Below are 19,862 nucleotides of genomic sequence, written 5' to 3' on the forward strand. Positions count from 1 at the left end.
CCAGTCACAGCCCTTGGCCAGGAGAGATACGCTTTTGTTCTGGGCCTCACCACGGCCGGTGGAAACCCTGAGCCATCCCCAGCCTGAGCTTCCTCTGAAAGTTAAATTAATACATTCTACTCAGGTGAGAAAGCGACCCTGGCCCCTTGGCTCGGCATCAAAGGGCCCGGAATTATCAGCAAGCTGCTTTTGAAAGAGTAGAGAAACGGAACATGGGAGGATATAACTTTTAATTGAAAATACCGTGCCCTCTGCATTTGGATGTCAGGAGAGATCTTGGGTGACATTTGCGGAGCTGCTGGGGTGAGCCTGTGAGGTCAAGCGTACTCATTAGCCATGCTTAGAGGCTGCGGCAGAGGGAGTAGAGAGTAAATCGGTTCCAATAGCCAGGTTTCTCCCTATTAGGAGGGAAACAAAGCTGAGACTCACTTCAGCATCCCCTGGGCAGCGCCATGGATAGGCCCAGAGAGAGCATCTCCGGGGGCCATGGTGGAGCATCGGAAGGAGATCCAAATGGCTTCACGATCTCCTTGTCCCACTGGGAGGGGAGACCTTTAAAGATGGCACCTGTGTGGCATTGTTTCTGCTTAGAGCAAATCAGATTTTGGCTGGCAGGAATTTTACCAGGGGAGGAACCTGGCTGACCAGCCATTGTGGGGAATTCCCTAACCCATGACCTTCAGATATTTATGTAGCAGTGTGTGTGTGTGTGTGTGTGTGTGTGTGTGTACGTGTGTGTACTGTTGGGAGAGGCAGGATCCATAGATCTATTGAATTTCTTCAGATTCTCAAAGGGGTCCATTCTTTTCTTTTTTCCATAACTATTCTTTCTCTTTTAATTGAAGTATAATTTTTTACAATAAAATGAACAAATCTTAAGTGTTCAATTCAATGAGTTTTTGACAATTCTATACGCCCATTTAACTACCACCCCAAACAAGAAATGAACATTTTTATCACCCCCAAAATTACCCTCATGCCCCTTTCTAGTCAATTCTCTTATGGCAGAATTTTTTATTGTGAAAGCCCCCAAACGTTCTTAAGAATGTCTTCTATTTTCTTTAATTGAAGTATAGTTGATTTACAATGTTGTGTTAGTTTCTGGTGCACAGCAAAGTAATTCAGTTGTCTATACATACATATATATTTCATATTCTTTTCCTTTATGGTTTATTATAGGATATTGAATATAATTCCCTGTGCTATACAGTAGGACTTTATTATCTATTTTATATATAGTAGTTTGTATCTGCTAATCCCAAACTCCTAATTTATCCTCTCCCACCCCCTTTCCCCTTCGGTAACCATAAGTTTGTTTTCTATGTCTGTGAGTCTATTTCTGTTTTATAAATAAGTTCATTTATATCATTAAAAATTTTTTTTCAACTGATAATAGTACTTTATTTTTTATTTTATATTGGAATATAGTTGATTAACAATGTTGTGTTAGTTTAAGTGTACAGCAAAATGATTCAGTTATGCATACACATTTATCTATTTTTTTCAAATTCTTTTCCCATTTAGGTTATTACAGAATATTGAGCAGTGTTTCCTGTGCTATACAGTAGGTCTTTGTTGGTGATCTATTTTAAATATAGCAGTGTGTACATGTCAACCTCAAATTCCCAATTTATCCCTCCGCCCAACCTTACCCTCTGGTAACCATAAATTCGTTCTCTAAGTCTATGAGTCTGTTTCTGTTTTGTAAATAAGTTCATTTGTATCATTTTTTTAGATTCCACATATAATCACGTGATATTTGTCTTTCTCTGTCTGACTTATTTCTTTTTAATGGCTGAGTAATATTCCATTGTATACATGTACCACATCTTCTTTATGCATTCATCTGTCAGTGGCCATTTAGGTTGCTTCCATGTCTTGGCTATTGTAAACAATGCTGCAATGAACATTGTGGTGCATATTCTTTCAAACAATGTTTTTCTCCAGATATAGGCCCAGGAGTGGGATTGTCAGAATGGCCATCATCAAAAAATCTACAAACAACAAATGCTGGAGAGGGTGTGGAGGAAAGGGAACCCTCCCAAACTGTTGGTGGGAACGTAAATTGGTATAGTCACTGTGGAGAACAGTATGGCGGTTCCTTAAGAAACTAAAAATAGAGCTACTATACCATTTTTTTTAGATTCTACATATGTGATATCTTATGATATTTGTCTTACCTGAGTTACTTCATTTAGTATGATAATTTCTAGGTCCATCCATGTTGCTGCAAATGGCATTATTTTGTTCTTTTTTATGACTGAGTAGTATTCCATTGTATATATATACCACATCTTGTTTATCCGTTAATTTGTTGATGGACATTTAGGTTGCTTCCATGTCTTGGCTACTGTAAATAATGCTGCAATGAATGTTGAGGTGCGTGTATCTTTTCCAATCAGAGTTTTCTCTGGATATACGCCCAGGAGTGGGATGGCTGGATCATATGGCAACCATATTTTTGTTTTTTTGGAAAACCTCCATACTGTTTTCCATAGTGGCTGCACCAATTTACATTCCCACCAACACTATAGGAGGGTTCTCTTTTCTCCACACCCTCTCCAGCATTTATTATTTGTAGACTTCTTAATGATGGCCATTCTGACTGGTGTGAGGTGATACCTCATTGTAGTTTTGATTTGCATTTCCCTAATAATAAGCAGTGTTGAATATCTTTTCATGTGCCTCTTGGTGCTCTGTATGTCTTCTATGAAGAAATGTCTACTTAGATCTTCTGCCCATTTTTTGACTGGGTTTTGTTTTTGTTGTTCTTATTGAGTTGTATGAGCTATTTGTATATTTTGGAAATTAATTCCTTGTCAGTCACATTACTTACAAATATTTTCTCCCATTCCATAGGTTGTCTTTTCATTTTGTTTATGGTTTCCTTTGCTGTGCAAAAACTTATAAGTTTGCTTAGGTCCCATTTGTTTATTTTATTTCATTTTTTTAAACATCTTTATTGGAGTATAATTGCTTTACAATGGTGTGTTAGTTTCTGCTTTATAACAAAGTGAATCAGTTATACATATACATATGTCCCCATATCTCTTCCCTCTTGCGTATCCCTCCCTCCCAACCTCCCTATCCCACCCCTCTAGGTGGTCACAAAGCACCGAGCTGATCTCCCTGTGCTATGCAGCTGCTTCCCATTAGCTCTCTATCTTACGTTTGGTAGTGTATATATGTCCATGCCACTCTCTCACTTTGTCCCAGCTTACCCTTCCCCCTCCCCATATACTCAAGTCCATCCTCTAGTAGGTCTGCCTCTTATGTTCTTCATGACCTTTTATTTTATTGTTTTTAGATTCCATATATATGGGTTAGCATACGGTATTTGTTTTTCTCTTTCTGACTTACTTCACTCTGTATGACAGACTCCAGGACCATCCACCTCACTACAAATAACTCAATTTCATTTCTTTTTATGGCTGAGTAATATTCCATTGTATATATGTGCCACATCTTCTTTATCCATTCATCTGTTGATGGACACTTAGGTTACTCCCATGTCCTGGCTATTGTAAATAGAGCTGCAGTGAACATTGTGGTACATGACTCTTTTTCAGTTATGGTTTTCTCAGGGTATATGCCCAGTAGTGGGATTGCTGGGTCATATGGTAGTTCTATTTTTAGTTTTTTTGAGGAACCTCCATACTGTTCTCCACAGTGGCTGTATCAGTTTACATTCCCACCAACAGTGCAAGAGGGTTCCCTTTTCTCCATACCCTCTCCAGCATTTATTGTTTCTAGATTTTTTGATGATGGCCATTCTGACCGCTGTGAGATGATATCTCATTGTAGTTTTGATTTGCATTTCTCTAATGATTAATGATGTTGAGCATTCTTTCATGTGTTTGTTGGCAATCTGTATATCTTCTTTGGAGAAATGTCTCTTTAGGTCTTCTGCCCACTTCGGGATTGGGTTGTTTGTTTTTTTGATATTGAGCTGTGTGAGCTGCTTGTAAATTTTGGAGATTAATCCTTTGTCAGTTGCTTCATTTGCAAATATTTTCTCCCATTCTGAGGGTTATCTTTTTGTCTTGTTTATGGTTTCCTTTGCTGTGCAAAAGCTTTTAAGTTTCATTAGGTCCCATTTGTTTATTTTTGTTTTTATTTCCATTTCTCTAGGAGGTGGGTCAAAAAGGATCTTGCTGTGATTTATGTCATAGAGTGTTCTGCCTATGGTTTCCTCTAAGAGTTTGATGGTGTCTGGCCTTACATTTAGGTCTTTAATCCATTTTGAGTTTATTTTTGTGTATGGTGTTAGGGAGTGATCTAATTTCCTTCTTTTACATGTAGCTGTCCAGTTTTCCCAGCACCACTTATTGAAGAGGCTTTTTCTCCACTGTATATTCTTGCCTCCTTCATCAGAGATAAGGTGACCATATGTGTGTGGGTTTATCTCTGGGCTTTCTATCCCGTTCCATTGATCTATATTTCTGTTTTTGTGCCAGTACCATACTGTCTTGATTACTGTAGCTTTGTAGTTTAGTCTGAAGTCAGGAAGCCTGATTCCTCCAGCTCCGTTTTTCTTTCTCAATATTGCTTTGGCTATTCGGGGTCTTTTGTGTTTCCATACAAATTGTGAAATTTTTTGTTCTAGTTCTGTGAAAAATGCGAGTGGTAGTTTGATAGGGATTGCATTGAATCTGTAGATTGCTTTGGGTAGTAAAGTCATTTTCACAATGTTGATTCTTCCAATCCAAGAACATGGTATATCTCTCCATTTATTTGTATCATCTTTATTTTCTTTCATCAGTGTCTTATAATTTTCTGCATACAGGTCTTTTGTCTCCTTAGGTAGGTTTATTCCTAGATATTTTTTTCTTTTTGTTGCAGTGGTTAATGGGAGTGTTTTCTTAATTTCACTTTCAGACTTTTCATCATTAATGTATAGGAATGCAAGAGATTTCTGTGCATTAATTTTGTATCCTGCTACTTTACCAAATTCATTGATTAGCTCTAGTAGTTTTCTGGTAACATCTTTAGGATTCTCTATGTATAGTATCATGTCATCTGCAAACAGTGACAGCTTTACTTCTTTTCTGACTTGGATTCTTTTTATTTCCTTTTCTTCTCTGATTGCTGTGGCTAAAACTTCCAAAACTATGTTGAATAAGAGTGGTGAGAGTGGGCAACCTTGCCTTGTTCCTGATCTTAGTGGAACTGTTTTCAGTTTTTCACCATTGAGGACGATGTTGGCTGTGGGTTTGTCATATATGGCCTTCACTATGTTGAGGAAAGTTCCCTCTATGCCTACTTTCTGGAGTGTTTTTATCATAAATGGGTGTTGAATTTTGTCGAAAGCTTTCTCTGCATTTTTTTTTTTTTGCCTTTATTTCTATTGCCTTCAGAGACTGACCTAAGAAAACATTACAGTGATTTATATCTGAGAATGTTTTGCCTGTGTTCTCTTCCAGGAGTTTTATGGTGTCATGTCTTCTATTGAAGTCTTTAAGCCACTTTGAGTTTATTTTTGTGTATGATGTGAAGGCATGTTCTAACTTCACTGATTTACATGTGGTTGTCCAGTTTTCCCAACACCACTTACTGAAGAGACTGTGTTTTCCCCACTGTTTATTCTTGCCTCCTTTGTCAAAGATTAATTGACCATAAATGTATGGGTTTATTTATGGGCTCTCACTTCAGTTCCATTGATCCATATGTTTGATTTTGTGCCATTAGCATGCTGTTTTGATTACTGTAGCTTTGTAGTATTGTCTGAAGTATGGGAGGGTTATGCCTCCAGCTTTGTTCTTTTTCCTCAGTATTGCTTTGGCAATTCTGGGTCTTTTATGGTTCCATATAAATTTTAGGATTATTTGTTCTAGTTCTGTGAATAGTGTCATAGGTAATTTGATAGGGATCACATTAAATCTGTAGCTTTCTTTGGGTAGTATGGCCATTTTAACAATATTAATTCTTCCAATCCAAGAGCATGAGATATCTTTCCACTCCTTGGAATCACCTGCAATTTGCTTTATCAATGTTTTATAGTTCTCAGCATATAAGTCTTTCACCTCCTTGGTTAGGTTTATTCCTAAGTATTTTATTTTTTTGATGCGATTTTAAAAGGGATTTTTTTTTTTTTTACTTTCCCTTTCTGATATATCATTGTTAGTGTAAAGAAATGCAACAGATTTCTGTATGTTAATCTTGCATCATGGTACCTTGCAGAATTCATTTATCAGTTCTAGTAATTTTGGTGCGGTCTTTAGGGTTTTCTATATATAGTATTATGTCATCTGAATTTAATGACAATTTTACCTCTTCCCTTCCAGCTTGGATATATTTTCCTTCTTTTTCTCATCTGATTGCTGTGGCTAGGACTTCCAATACTATGTTGAATGGAAGTGGTAAGAGTGGGCATCCTTGTCTTGTTCCAGATTTTAGCGGGAAGGCTTTCAGCTTTTCACTGTTGAGTATTATGTTGACTGTGGGTTTGTCATAAATAGCTTTTATTTTGTCGAGATGTGTTCCCTCTATACCCACTTTGGTAAGATTTTTATCATGAATGGATGTTGAATTTTATCTAATGCTTTTTCTACATCTATTGAGATGATCATGTGAGTTTTTTTGTTTGTCTGTTTGTTCGTTCGTTTTTGCGGTATGCGGGCCTCTCACTGTTGTGGCCTCTCCCGTTGTGGAGCACAGGCTCCGGACGCGCAGGCTCAGCGGCCATGGCTCATGGGCCCAGCCTCTCCGCGGCATGTGAGATCTTCCTGGACTGGGGCACGAACCCGTGTTCCCCACATCAGCAGACAGACTCTCAACCACTGCGCCACCAGGGAAGCCCGATCATGTGGTTTTTGTCTTTTGTTGATGTCTTGTGTTTTCTTTTGTTGTCATTTATTTATTTTTAAAAAGTTTTATTAAGCAATTAATATGTACCTGGCATTGTTCTAGGCACTTGGGGTATAGCAGTGAACAGTTTGTTGATGTTCTAATCCAGGAGTATAAAATGTAAATTACTATAAACTATAAATAAATCCAATAGTATAGGACAAATACATGACAGTACTTTGTTTGATGGGTCTCTGTGTCATGAAGAATAGAGTTTGGTAAGGAAAATGGAGAGGGATAGACAATAGTCTGTAGACAAAAGCATGACCCTGAAACTATCAGGAGCCCTTGGCGGAGACAGTAGTAGATTCCGGTCCATGTGAACTGTGTCCCTGGATCCACTGCACCTAACAGAACAGGTCTGGGTGTGAGCTGGTTTCCTTTGCAAGCCAGGCCCTCTGGTCATGAGGGTGGACCCCGGAGAGACAGGGACCTCTCCTGAGCCTCCTTCCTGCACCTAGCCCTGTGCCAGGCCCCTGAAGGGAGGGGTAGAGCCTGCCCAGTGAGGGGCAGGCTGAGTGGAGCTCCATGCAGTGGAAAGCACCCAACTTCAGAGTCCCCCAAGCTGGGTCGATCTGCCCATCTCACTTGGGAGGTGAGCTGGGTGGACACGTCAAGCACCTGATGTCGTGTCTGGCTCACGGTGGCTGCTTCATCCATAGAATGCCTTCCTCCCTTTACTTATTAGAGATACTCCCAGATAAAAAGTGTGCAGACATCCAAGTGCACTGGTGTGGAAGGGGCCAGGAAACTCTGGTCCTAAGAAGGTCACTCCTCAGAGAAGCTCCCTCTGCTCTCTGGGGTTTGGTGGCTTCACGTGCAATGTAGGAGTTAGGTTCTAGACGGGCCTGTGCTCCCTTCTGGCTCTCATGTTCATGCTCATATATTTGCCAGCATTTTCCGGAGGACTCCTTTGTGCTCAGCCCGGTGCCAAGATGAACAACACTCAGCCCTGACCCTGGGATGTTCACAGTCCGGTAGATGAAACATGCAAGCAAAGCAGCTCTGCCACTGCCCAGCCCTGTAACCTTGGGCAAGTTACTTCAACTGCCCTGGGGCTCAGTTTACCCACCTGTAAAATGGGGAGTGTCAGAGTACCTTCTGGGGCTTTTCCAAGGATTAAAGAAGTTACAACATACAAAGCACGTAGAACAGCATGCGGCAAAACCAGCTCCTCGGGGACAAGCAGACTGACGTGGTGATGTCTGTGTCCCTTGTGCCTGGCCCAGTGCCTGGCCTGGAGAAGCGTTTCCAGAAGAAAGGCAGAACGAACACACGTGGGAGGAATCTCTTTCTGCGGGCCAGTTGTCCGTTCCCGGAGCCACGTGAGATTTGTGTGAGCCCATGTGACGCTCAGACAGCTCCTGCAGGCTGCTGTAAAGCTCTCACCAACACCTGTCCCTGCAAGCTTTCACACTGTGTATTTGAGCCTTTGATATACGGGGGATGCTTGCCAGGGGAGAGAAATGTTATTGGACATTTTTTGTGGTCATAAAGATTACTTCTTGATGAAAACACACACAGAGAAAGACTTACAGGCCTCCCTTAAGGTAGGCAAATGAATGGCGTGTGCTTACAGCATCCCAGCCATTGTTCAGGGCTGGCAGCTCCGCAGGGGCGGGGGCAGAGGAAGGGGACTAGAGGCCACGTGCAGGCAGGGGCAGTTCCCGCTAACACTGCAGCAGCACCTTTTTCTGAGCCATCCCTTGTCTCTCCTTGCTCCTCTCAGGTGGTCTAAGTTTTTCCTGTGGAAGACCCAGCCTTTTTCTTGAGGTCTGTCTGTGTCACTCCCCCTCCCTGAACTAGAGAGGACCTTGCACTGTGTGCCTCTGTCTGGAACATCCGCCCTGGGCTCTGGCATCCTGGGGGCTCAGACCCTCCCGCTGCGGGAGTCCTGTCTCTCGAGCCAGGTCCTAAGTCCGCGAGGGCAGTGTGCAGGGCCGTTCCTGTAAGGCTTCCTCCAACTCCATGGAGCACAGTTCACCACCTGCATCAGGCTGGCTGAGGGCAGAGGGGAATTGCCTTCGGGCAGCCAAGCCTTTCCTCACCTCACTGCACTTCTCCCAGCTGCCTCCTCTGTTGGCTGACCTGGGAGACGCTGTGGGCAGGAAGCTTGTCTCATTCAATCCCCGCTCAGGGCCTGGGGCAGTCGGTGGAGCGCAGGAATGCCTGAATCATGAGGCTCTTCTTCAGCCTCCTTGCTGACCCGCAAACCATTCCAGACCCCATCTCCCCCTTGGCCGGCCCCCCAGTGGGAAGGAATGCTCCCCCTCCTGGTTGGCTGCTCTGCTCCCTTCTCTGGGTCTGCTTCCTGTCTGGCTTGAGAGAACTTCGTGCAGCAGACACAGTGGTGCCCTTGCCTATGAAGATTGGGGCCTTGCAAGGGAGCGCGGCAGTTGGCCCGGAGAATCTGGAGGCAGTCAGTGTGGCTAGAGTGGGGCCCGGTGGGGCTGGATTCTGGCTGGGCCTGGCCTGGAGTCTGGTTGAGGAGGGAGTTAGAGGCGGACAGGGCCTGGGTCAGGATGGGTGCCTGGGAGCTGAGACTGGAGATCAGACACCAAGATTGACTTAGAGCTGTGTACCCTTGGGTGGATGGCTTACCCTCTCTGTGCTGTGAGACGTATAATGGGGGAACAGTGAGGGCTGGGCCACATTCCCCCACCTTTTCTCAAGGCGGGTCAGTTCTCACCGCACAGTTTAGCATGCAGAAGTCCCCAGGGAGTGCATTTCTTCAGCCACCCTCCGTCCATCCGCGTCCCCTCCACCTTCCCTCCCCACTCCCACCCCCTACCCCCATCCCTGTCCCTGGCTGGGGAAGCCATAAGTGTTGCCAAACCATAAACGTGGCCCTCAGAAACTTTAAAATGTTTTTACCTCCTAAGCGGCGTGTTATTCTATACAGATCAGCTTCCCTAGGGAGTGTCAGTGATATAAAGATAAATAGTATAAATATTTGTCTCCTGGGCTGACGGCGGTATCAGGCTCTGATTTATTTTGTGAATTGTGCTGTCTCTCTCCAACCCACCTGAATCCTCTGAAAAAAAGTCCTTGGCATTTCTGAGAACAGTAGACTCTGCCTCTTTGCAAGTCCTCCAGGAGCCGGTCTTAGCACCGGCCCCTGAAGGCTCCCCGGGGCCCAGGAGGAGCCAGACAGGAAGGTGAGGGGGGTCAGAGCTGGTCTCCTGGAGACACTCTCCCTCACTCGTCCCCCAGAGTAGAGCCCAGCCATCCCGCTGAAGGTACTTGCACATCCCACTTGGCCTTCCCAAAGTTTCCGGAAACGGCAAAGGAGCAGTCAGCCTCCCTGCCACGGGGTTCCACTGGGAAACCTCAGCTCTGTTCACATTTCACACGGTGTGTCTCCCAGAGCTGCTGGTAGTTGGTGGCCCCGCTCTCACTCACACACACGATAGAAAGGACATCGGAATATGTCTGGCGTCACCCAAAAGCTGAAGTGATGGGGTTCAAGCAAATGACCCAAGACAGGCACGCTGCTTCCGGGGGCTGCAGACCTTCCCGTCCGGGAGCTGCCCCATCAGGGCTGGCTGGGCGGCTGCTGCCTCCACGGGGCTGAAGGAAGGTCCATGGTGAGTGTCCATGAGGCTGCTAGCACACCCGGGGCCTTGGGAACTCACTTGGGAAGTCACCACGGATGTGGCCCAGGCAGGGCCTCCAGGGAGGACAAACACTGCTTATCCACTGCCTGTTAATCTTGAGTCATGCTGTCCAGGAAGGCGTCCTTGGGCCACTCCAGAAGCCTTGAAGAGATGCTCTTAACTGCCAGCCACTTCCCCAAAGTCCCTGCAGACACCCCAGGGGCCCCCATAATGATAATGGCCATCCTGATGCTGATAACTGCACTCATTTCCAGAGTGTCTGTGCTGTGCCCAGCCCGGTGCTAAGCTCCTCACATGCCTTAGCCCAGTGAATCCTCCCAGCAGCCCAATTATTACCATCCCAATTTTACTGATGAGGAAACTGAGGCTTAGCAGACCATGAATGATGCAGATGGAAAGCTCAGGAGGGAGGCAGCATGGGTTATGGGAAAAGGAACAAACCTTTTGGAGTTAAACACATATGGATTAGAATCCAGAGTTTGCCACTTACCAGTTAAGGGGCCTGGGAAGTCACTTCCCGGCTCTGGGTTTCAGGGAGGCAGGAGAAAGCGGGTGGGCACATACGCTTTCAGCCCTGTACCCACACATGTGAGCTCCATCCCTACAGGCAGGGAAGAGCTTCATGGGAAGCCACCTCCCTCCTGGGAAGGTCCGGGCTGGCAGGAAGGGCTGCTCTGTCCAGTGGACACCTGCTCTTCCCTGCCAGCCACGGCAGGAACTGGGATTGTGCCAAGGCGCTTCCATAGAACTGCCTACGCCCAAGTGCCAGGCCTGAGCTCAGTCTCGGATGCCATCAGATGTCGCCTTGCGATTCTGCAAAGCTGGGTTCGCTTGCTGAGAGCAGAGACCAGGGGGAGATCTGGAATGATGGTCAGACGAGTGATGGCAGATACAGGGATTCCCAAGGGAGGCAGCCTCACACAGGGGAGGTAGGAGGAAGGGAGTCCAGGGCGCCATCTCTGCAACAAGGCTTGCCTTTGGCTAGAGAGCCTAGTGGCAAGAGCCAATCATTCCACCTTGCATCACCATCAGAAACATACACTCGTGCTCATTCATTCACGCCTTCACTCATTCATCCATCTAAGGAGTCAGCAGAGCATAGTGGTTACCAGCAAAGAATTCTGAGTCGACGAGACCTGGCTTTGAATTTGTGCCTCTTGATGAATTCTTCATGCAATCTTGGGAAAGTCACTTAAGTTCTCAGAACCTCAACTTTCTCCTTTGTAAAACAGAAATGATACAGTATTACATGAGGATCAGATGACATAGTGTCATAAATCATTAGCACAGTGCCTGGCACCAGAAAATAATTCCAGATAATTCCAAAACATCTATCAATCGATTGATCTAATAGAAATATAATGTAAACCTCAAACGTGAGCCATTTATGTAATTTTAAGTTCCTAGTAGCTGTCTTAAAACAATAAAAATAAACAGGTGGATTAAATCTAATAACATATTTTACTTAAGCTAACATATCCAAAATATTATTCTTTAAGCATGTAATCATTGTAAAACATACTAATGATGTATTTTACATTTTCCCTTTCATACTAAGTCTCTGAGATTGGGCATGTATTTTGTATTATAGCACATCTCGACTTGGACCAGCTGCCTCAAAATGTGCACATTCCCCAGGGTGTGGTCCTGTTCTGTTCTTTCCTCTCCATGTTCTTTCTCACATGACCTCACTGACTCCCACAGTTTCAATTATCACCTCTAAGTGAATGATGATGGGAGAGTCTGACAGGGAACAGACAGGATGTGCACAGAGCATGCCAAGAGGGGCATGCGACCAACAAGGGTGAGTGTTAGCAGAGGCCTAAGAAAGTAGCCTTAGCATGGTAAAGTCCTAACGGAAAACGGGTGAAATAGTTGTCATCACAAATATCAAAGATCACAAGTATAGATCATCCTAATCACAAAGTTGTCATAAACTTAGCAGCCTAAAACAACACACCTCCATTAACTCAGACTGAAAGTCTGAGTGATCACATGACCTCGCGGACCAGTTGCATGGCTGGTCCTTGAAGCCACATTTTCTGGTTCTCCATCTCATCCCTCTTCCACTGTCTATCATGCTGGCCACAGGTTGAAGCCAATGCAGAGCAACTCAGCCTCTCTCTCACTTACATCTGCTGTTATTCTTTATATTCACCTAAGAGAAAGTTTAGCAAAGACTTAATTTCATAGCTGGAGAACAGATAGGTGCCGAACCAGCGTGGGTGCCCTCAGAATATGTCCCATCGCATTTACCTTGCTTGTTACAGTTGGCCAGGGGTTGAGAAAATAACAGGTGTGCACGGTTCCCATGCTTTAGCATCTAAGAGTGCTCCAACGGGGTGGTCCTTCACCTGTGGTTTTCTGTCCTCCTTGCAGAAAACCATCCAGGGAAGACTTGGTATCCTCCTGAGTTTCTGTTATCCTAGAGGATGGAGCCCTTCAAACCAGCCCTCCTTCCTCTATCTCGAGTGTTTGTCCTGCTGCAAGGCTCTTGTTCACAGACTGGAGATCTGAAAGTACAACAGGAATGAAGCAGAGTGACCTGGGATCTTCTCAGTGACCCATTGCCCCAAATGAGGCATTTTTAGCAGGTTGCTCTAAGCCAGTTGGCCCCAATAACCCTGGGCAGGCCCTATGGGATGTTTTTTCCAACTTGGAAGCTCAGGTTAGTACCTGTGGTGGGGTGGCGGTTGGGGGTGATCACAAAGAGCTCATGTGTTTTCCTCGGGATACCACTAGAACACCTGTTGAGTGACGTTTATGGACCTTTGGCTAGGATCTGACCTGAGGAGTAGAAAGAGGAGGAAGTGGCATCACATAGAAAGAGAAAGAAGTCTGTAGAGATATCTACATGATGTAGGGAAAGGGGGGTGTGCACGCTTGAACTTGTGAGTGCAGGTGTGCTGCCTGATTAAGCAAGAATATACCTGGGTATGTTCACGCTAGGGTGAGTGAGCATCCTTTTGTGTGTAGATCCTTGAAATTCAAGCAGGGTGTATTCTGAGAAGTTGACATTCCCAAATCCTCAAGTATCTTTATAGGACATTTCCCCCCTTAAATTAGTAGAGTGTGTACTTGAAAAAAAAAGTATTTTGATGACCTCTTCAGATCTTTAATGATTCCATTACTAAAGACCAGAGCCATTTATAAAATATTAAAATTAATTCTCCAGTAAAATAAACTCCCCTCTCCATTGCCTCCTATCATTACTCAACCAGCATTCATGCAGAGTTGAAGCAAAGCTTCTAAGCTGAAAGGAGGTCATGATGAATGATAATGCCACGCCCCTATTAACTTTTGTGGCAAAGGGAAGACACTTTGCAGAACGTTTAAACCTTTCCTGTGCTTAGAGTCAGCCCATAGCCACACGACTGCCTCTGCCACCCAGTGCTTTATGGAAATGTTAATGGGGCTCCCAGCCGTATTCCAAGAGCATTTCCACGGAGAATCCTGGGTTCCCTGGGCAAATTCTTACAATACTCAACCGCCTTTTGAGTAGTCACCAAAGTATTCATTCCCACTCAGTGAGCAATTTTTGCCCTGGCTGAAGCACTTGCTGAAATGATTTCATAAATCTTTGCCTTGTTTTCAAACACTCACAAGTCAGAGCCACCGTCAGATTCCACATCCGCTCCTTAATTCCCCCATGGCTTCTAGTTTCTAGCTAAAACCCATCACTTCCTTAGACTCCTCACTTACTTTTCACTTCCATTGCCACCTTGGGCGGTTGGCTTTATTTTGGGAAATGATTTTTCACAATAAAATAAAGATTTTCATCACTTCACAGGAATCACTGCATACACCCAAGAAGAGAACCCCAGAGAACCGGAGATGTCCACTCGTCAGCCAGGTCTGCCCACTAGACAAATGTCTCCCTCCTATGTGATTCAAATCTAAGCCTCGGTATCATTAGGAATGGTGTCCTGGGTCAAAGTTCTCTTTATGGAGACTGAGCCTTCAAGGATTTGCAGCCCTAAGGGCAGAAAACCTCTATGGCTGTGGTTTAGATGTGCAGGTGGGACCAAGGTTGGGCTGGAGCTGAGGTCTTGAAGGTTTCATGGCTAGTGGGCTAGCTGGAGTCTGGGGTCAGGATGAGAGATCCAAGGTCCAATTCAATGGACCAGGGACTCCCTGGGAGTTCAGGGACCCTCGTAGGTTTCCTGTCCTATAAAATCCAGATCTTGAATCATTTCTTCCTGGAAGCCATCCCTGACCTCCCCCTGGCCTCTGCACAGCCGGGTAGCTGCTTTCCTGAAGTTCCTGCCGCTACTGCCATGCCTCGGCCATTGGGCCTGGGGCTCTGTGCTGGGCTTACCTGCTGGTTTCTCTCTGCGTCCCCCATGAGACTGTGAACCCCTGAAGGCCAGAATTCTCTTCCATCCTCCTCAGCCCAACCTTCATTTTGCTGCTTCTCGGCCCGTGGAGAGGATGCGCCCTTTTCATAATTCCCTGCACTCAGGACCAGCTTCAGGGGTGTAAGGCCTGTGTGGTCGCACAGGGCACCAGGGCCCCTTGCGTGGTTTCATGCTCCACTGCTGCTATCTTGCAATTCATTTTTCTTTTGAATTTTATTTTATTTATTTTTTATACAGCAGGTTCTATTAGTTATCTATTTTATACATATTAGTGTATATATGTCAATCCCAATCTCCTAATTCATCTCCCCCCCACCCACCTTCCCCGCTTGGTGTCCATGCGTTTGTTCTCTACATCTGGGTCTCTATTTCTGCCTTGCAAACTGGTTAATCTGTACCATTTTTCTAGATTCCACATATATGCGTTAATATATGATATTTGTTTTTCTCTTTCTGACTTACTTCACTCTGTATGACAGTCTCTAGGTCCATCCACGTCTCCGTAAATGACCCAATTTCATTCCTTTTTATACCTGAGTAATAGTCCATTGTATATATGTACCACATCTTCTTTATCCATTCGTCTGTCGATGGGCATTTAGGTTGTTCCCATGAGCTGGCTATTGTAAATAGTGCTGCAATGAACATCGGGGTGCGTGTGTCTTTTCTTTTTTTTATTATTAAATACTTCTCTTTCCACTATTTATTGTTAATGTACAAAATATACAAAACCAAAAGAAAAAAGAAACTACTCATTGTCAAATCCATTGTGGCTCTAACCCAAGACCATGCACAAAACCCAACTGATCCACTGTTTTCATAGAAAACAACTGTGGTGAGATAGGTGAAGGAGAGGGCTGGGAGAGGGCAGGGCATCTTATCGAATCCACCCAGGAAGGCACCTGGTGGGGATTCAGAGGTGGCTGACAGGGCAAGAGAGCTGGAGGCCTCACACCCACAAGGTTCCGGGGGGAGGGGGGCCAGGAGCACGCTAACTCCCAGAGGCAGTGCGTGTAGTGTGACTGGCATGTCCAGCACGCCGGGCTTCAGTTGATGAAAAGCTGGTCTCACTGAAGTGTTTTAATTTCCAGAATGAGCTGCAGGCAAGGGTGGACCACCACCAATGGCCTCACCTATACCAGCTAAAACTTTTCACCGGATGCCGACCTGAATTTGCCATCATTGAACCTGGCAGACCCATGATGCAAACTTGGGTGTTCACGGAAGATTGCAGAGTCTTACTTGAGAAAGGACTCAATGTAAAGCCTGTGTCGGGAGGAGTGGGGATGATGTGTTCCAGAGCTCAGATCCAGCCTGACTGAGTCCTCTCAGTGCAGTGGGATCCACAATGCCCCCTTTACCCTCTCCCCACCCCACGAGGAAGCATGAACTTGGCTGGGATGATTTCATAAGTGCAGCTGATCCCGTGTCAGAGTTCTGTGTGCATGTGGAGGACCCACAAGAGGAGAGGAGAGGTGTTCTCCAGGATAACCAGCTTTAGGTTCTCAGGCATAAAGGGTAATACCGGAGAGGCGCTTGGCATAAAGGGCAAATCTCCTCAAAAAGTGAAGCCAACTGGGCCTCCTCTTCAGCCGCCCAGGGTACGGAATGTGTCCAGTCTCTCTCTTCCCCAGACTGGAGGAAAATATGTACATCAATGCACACCAGGCGTCAGAAAACCCCCAGGAACCCAGGCAGGTGGGCAGTGAGGGGGCCGGCGCCTCATCAGCTGGGGAAAGGGGAAAATGGGCCTCACAGAAGCCATAAAAGGGCGGAAGGAGCAAGGCTGCAGTCCACAGGGGTGTGGGCGGGGTGGGCAGGTGGTCCCTAGGGCAGGGGGTGCCCATTGACACCCGGGTGGTAGAAGGCACAGTTGTTCTCATAGCGGCAGTTACCCTTCATCATGAAATGTCGACAAACAGGGCGATTTGACATGTCTCCTCCATGGCTGTGGCCTCCATCATGCCGTCGGTGGCCCCCTCCGCCATGGCCAGGGCCATCATGGCCACGGTGCTCATGAGGGGTGGCCCTTGATGGTCGTGGCCTCGGTGACCAGGGCCATCATGAGGCCGGTGGCCATGGAGCCCCCCATGTCCAGGGCCTTCATGGGGCCGATGTCCACCACCAGCACCCATTCCTCCACCAGGGCCTTCATGAGGACAATGGCCACTGCCATCACCCATGCCGCCGCCAGGGCCTTCATGGGGGCGATGCCCACCGCCCATGCCACTGCCTGGGCCTTCATGGGGACGATGTCCACTGCCACTGCTCATGCCCCCACCAGGGCCTTCATGGGGACGATGTCCACCACCACCACCCATGCCGCCGCCAGGACCTTCATGGGGGTGATGCCCACCACCCATGCCCCCACCAGGACCTTCATGGGGATGATGCCCACCACCTCCGACCATGCCCCCACCGGGGCCCCCTTGTCCATTTGGAGGTCCTCTTCCAGAGCGACCTCCTCCGGCCCCTCGGAATGGAGGAGGAGGAGAAGGTGGTTCACTCCTGCCTCGGCCACCACAGCCTCTATGGTATGGCCCTGGACCTGGTCCCCCACGCATTGGGCCACCCCGCATGGGGTCACCTGGGCCATCCCAGAAGGGATCAACCCCCGGGGAGGGGGTGGGGGACCGAGGAGACGTGGACCCACTGGCACACCAGGGCCCCCAGGGCCTCCATGGGGACCTGGCATAGGTCCGCCAGGCCCAGGGGGGGAGTGCTGCATGCCCTTGGGACCCCCAGGGCCTCCCGCTGGGAAACCATTGGCTATGGGACCAGGGCCTAAGAGTCCATGAGGCACCAGCATCTGCTTGGTCTTGTCTGAATAGTCTGGTTGCTTCAGCAGTTCCTCTGAGGGATGAATGTTAGGGCTACCCAGGATGGAGGTGAGCATCTCCTGCACATCGATGTCTCCTCCTCCAGGACCCTGGGGGCTCTTCCCGGCACCCATGCTTCCCATAAGATTGGCCAGAACAGGAGGCAACTTGGAACTGCCTGACCCATCGGGTGAGCCACCGGTCCCCCCAGGCTCCAGGGTCTCAACATATGGGGTCTCATCCATGGAACATTCCTCATCTAGGGGGATGAGTTTTGGGGGGATAGGCTCATAGGGCTCAGGGTCAGGCTCGTGAGGACTTTCCTGGTTCAGGAAGAGCTCCTGAAGGATCCCCTTCTCCCGCTCAGCCCGGATGTACCGCTCCTGGCTGTTGCTTCCAGGGGTGACAGGAGGCGAGGGCAGCACCAGGGGCCGGGGGCACACCCAGGGCACCTTCTCCTCCATGTTGTCGTGGCTCAGACGCCGGGCCGTCTCAAACGCGTGTCGGTCTGACAGTATCTCTCGCTTAGCTGCCTGGCCGAAGTCCTTGATCTTATTCACATTCACTCGTTTAGTTTCATCCAGTTCAAAATAGAAATACTCTCTCAGTTTGCCCTCCTCGGGCCAGGTCACAGTTTTCCTCTTCCTGCCTTTCCAGGTCAGCTGGCTAGGATCTCCGGGACTCTCCACTAGCTTTGCATCCAGAGCTCCTGGCTCCAAAGGGGCAGTATCCATGAGCTCTGGGACTTCAACAGGGGGAACTGGGGTCCCTGGACGTTCTGTGTCCATAGCCGCAGAAGGAGGTGCTGGCTCTGGGGAAGAAGGTTTGGCTGTGCTTGGTTCTGTGCTCGTTTTCCCTTCAAATGGGCTTGGCATGGCAACTGTGGGTGATAGCACCTTCTTCTTCTTCTTAATTTTGATGCCTGGAACAGGGGCTGAGTGGAGCGCATCCAGAAAGCCCAGGCCCTCCATAGGCTGTGGCGGGATGATCTTCACTTTGATCTCTTTGGTGGCATTGGGTGTCGTGTTGAGCGGCTTGTATTTCTTCTCTGCAGGGAGCGCAGCATATCCTGGGGCAGCTGTGGAACTCTGACGCTTGAGGGGGATGGGTTTAAGGTTGTACTTGTCAGAAACCACCACTGCACAGGCATTCTTCTTCACAGGCACCGAAGACGGGGTCTCCAGCTCTAGTCGGGTAGAGCGGAACTTGGCGTGACTGGGCGCCGTGGTTCGGAGGGACTTGGGCTTCTCCCTCTTCTTCTCCGGGGCCTCCTTAGCCCAAGTCTCAGTCTTCACCTCAGTCAACGGTCGCTCAGGAGGGGTGGTTCGACTCTTTCCCTCTTCTTTCCGTTTCTTCTTATCTTTCTCAGCAGGCTGGGTACTGCTCTGGGAGCGGATCACAGCCATCCAGTCGCTGACAAGGACTGAGGCCAATTTCCGGAGCTCTGCTTGAGGTGGTCAACAGTGAGTGATAGGTGCTGCAGGGTCAGTAGAATTTGCTGCAAGAGGGGAATGTTGTTGGTTGTCTTTGAATATGTCAGCCAATTGTTAAGAAGCTTGTAACCACCAACATCAATAAACTTGACCAATATTTCTGGTGAACGGGTCTGCAGGAGAATGTTCAAGTAAGTGCATCGACTCACTCTCTTTCATGCTTCCTTGATCAGACTGAAGATCTTCGAAATCCCATCCACACTCTTGACTTCCCCATCTCGGTTAAGGAAGCTATCCAGGCCCTTGAGAAGCTCTTTGGGGTCCATGGGACCCAAACCCATGATCGAGGTTTTTATGCAATTTTTTTGCGACGTCAGCAGCTTGGGCTCAGCGGGGGAGGGGGTTAAAATTTTGGAGAAAAAAAATAAAACAACCAACCAGGACCCAAAACTCAATTATTTGGGGAGCCTCCTTGGATCAAAAAGTCTCCTCAAAAAAAGTAAAGGCCAACTCAGTATTCATTCCCCCCCTACCCATCTCCATGTAGGGAGGGGGGTCGTAGAAAAAAAGTTCTGAGTGGATTAAAAAAAGTAAACTCTGGATGAGTGAATTTGGGTGGGTTTGGGAAGGGAGGGTGGTTGATTATTTTTGAAGTTATGTGGTGACGGTCCTTCGGCCACAGATTTCAAGTCCCAGGCAGCGTGGGCTGGTGGGGTGGGCAAGATAGGTGGGAAGGGGCAGAAGACACAAGTGGGGGGCTGGAGGCTGCTGTTCTCCCTTTCCCCCTCT

At 47.1% G+C, this 19,862-nt stretch overlaps 2 protein-coding genes across 2 annotated transcripts in view; one reads left to right on the top strand and one right to left on the bottom strand.

The window, feature by feature from the left end:
• Positions 1–19,862, top strand: part of CSMD2 (CUB and Sushi multiple domains 2) — a gene marked incomplete at both ends in the record, with an annotated part of 666,422 nt that overhangs the window by 173,184 nt on the left and 473,376 nt on the right.
• LOC309977488 (serine/threonine-protein phosphatase 1 regulatory subunit 10-like) lies at positions 16,649–19,414 on the bottom strand (the record flags this gene model as incomplete). The annotated part of the gene is given in 6 exon segments (XM_082863610.1): positions 16,649–16,845; positions 16,848–17,054; positions 17,193–17,432; positions 17,435–19,087; positions 19,090–19,288; positions 19,292–19,414. Coding segments are annotated over 6 exon segments (2,619 nt in total).

The sequence above is a fragment of the Leucopleurus acutus genome, assembly GCF_964270905.1.
Source record: "Leucopleurus acutus genome assembly, chromosome: 2".
Taxonomy (NCBI): domain Eukaryota; kingdom Metazoa; phylum Chordata; class Mammalia; order Artiodactyla; family Delphinidae; genus Leucopleurus; species Leucopleurus acutus.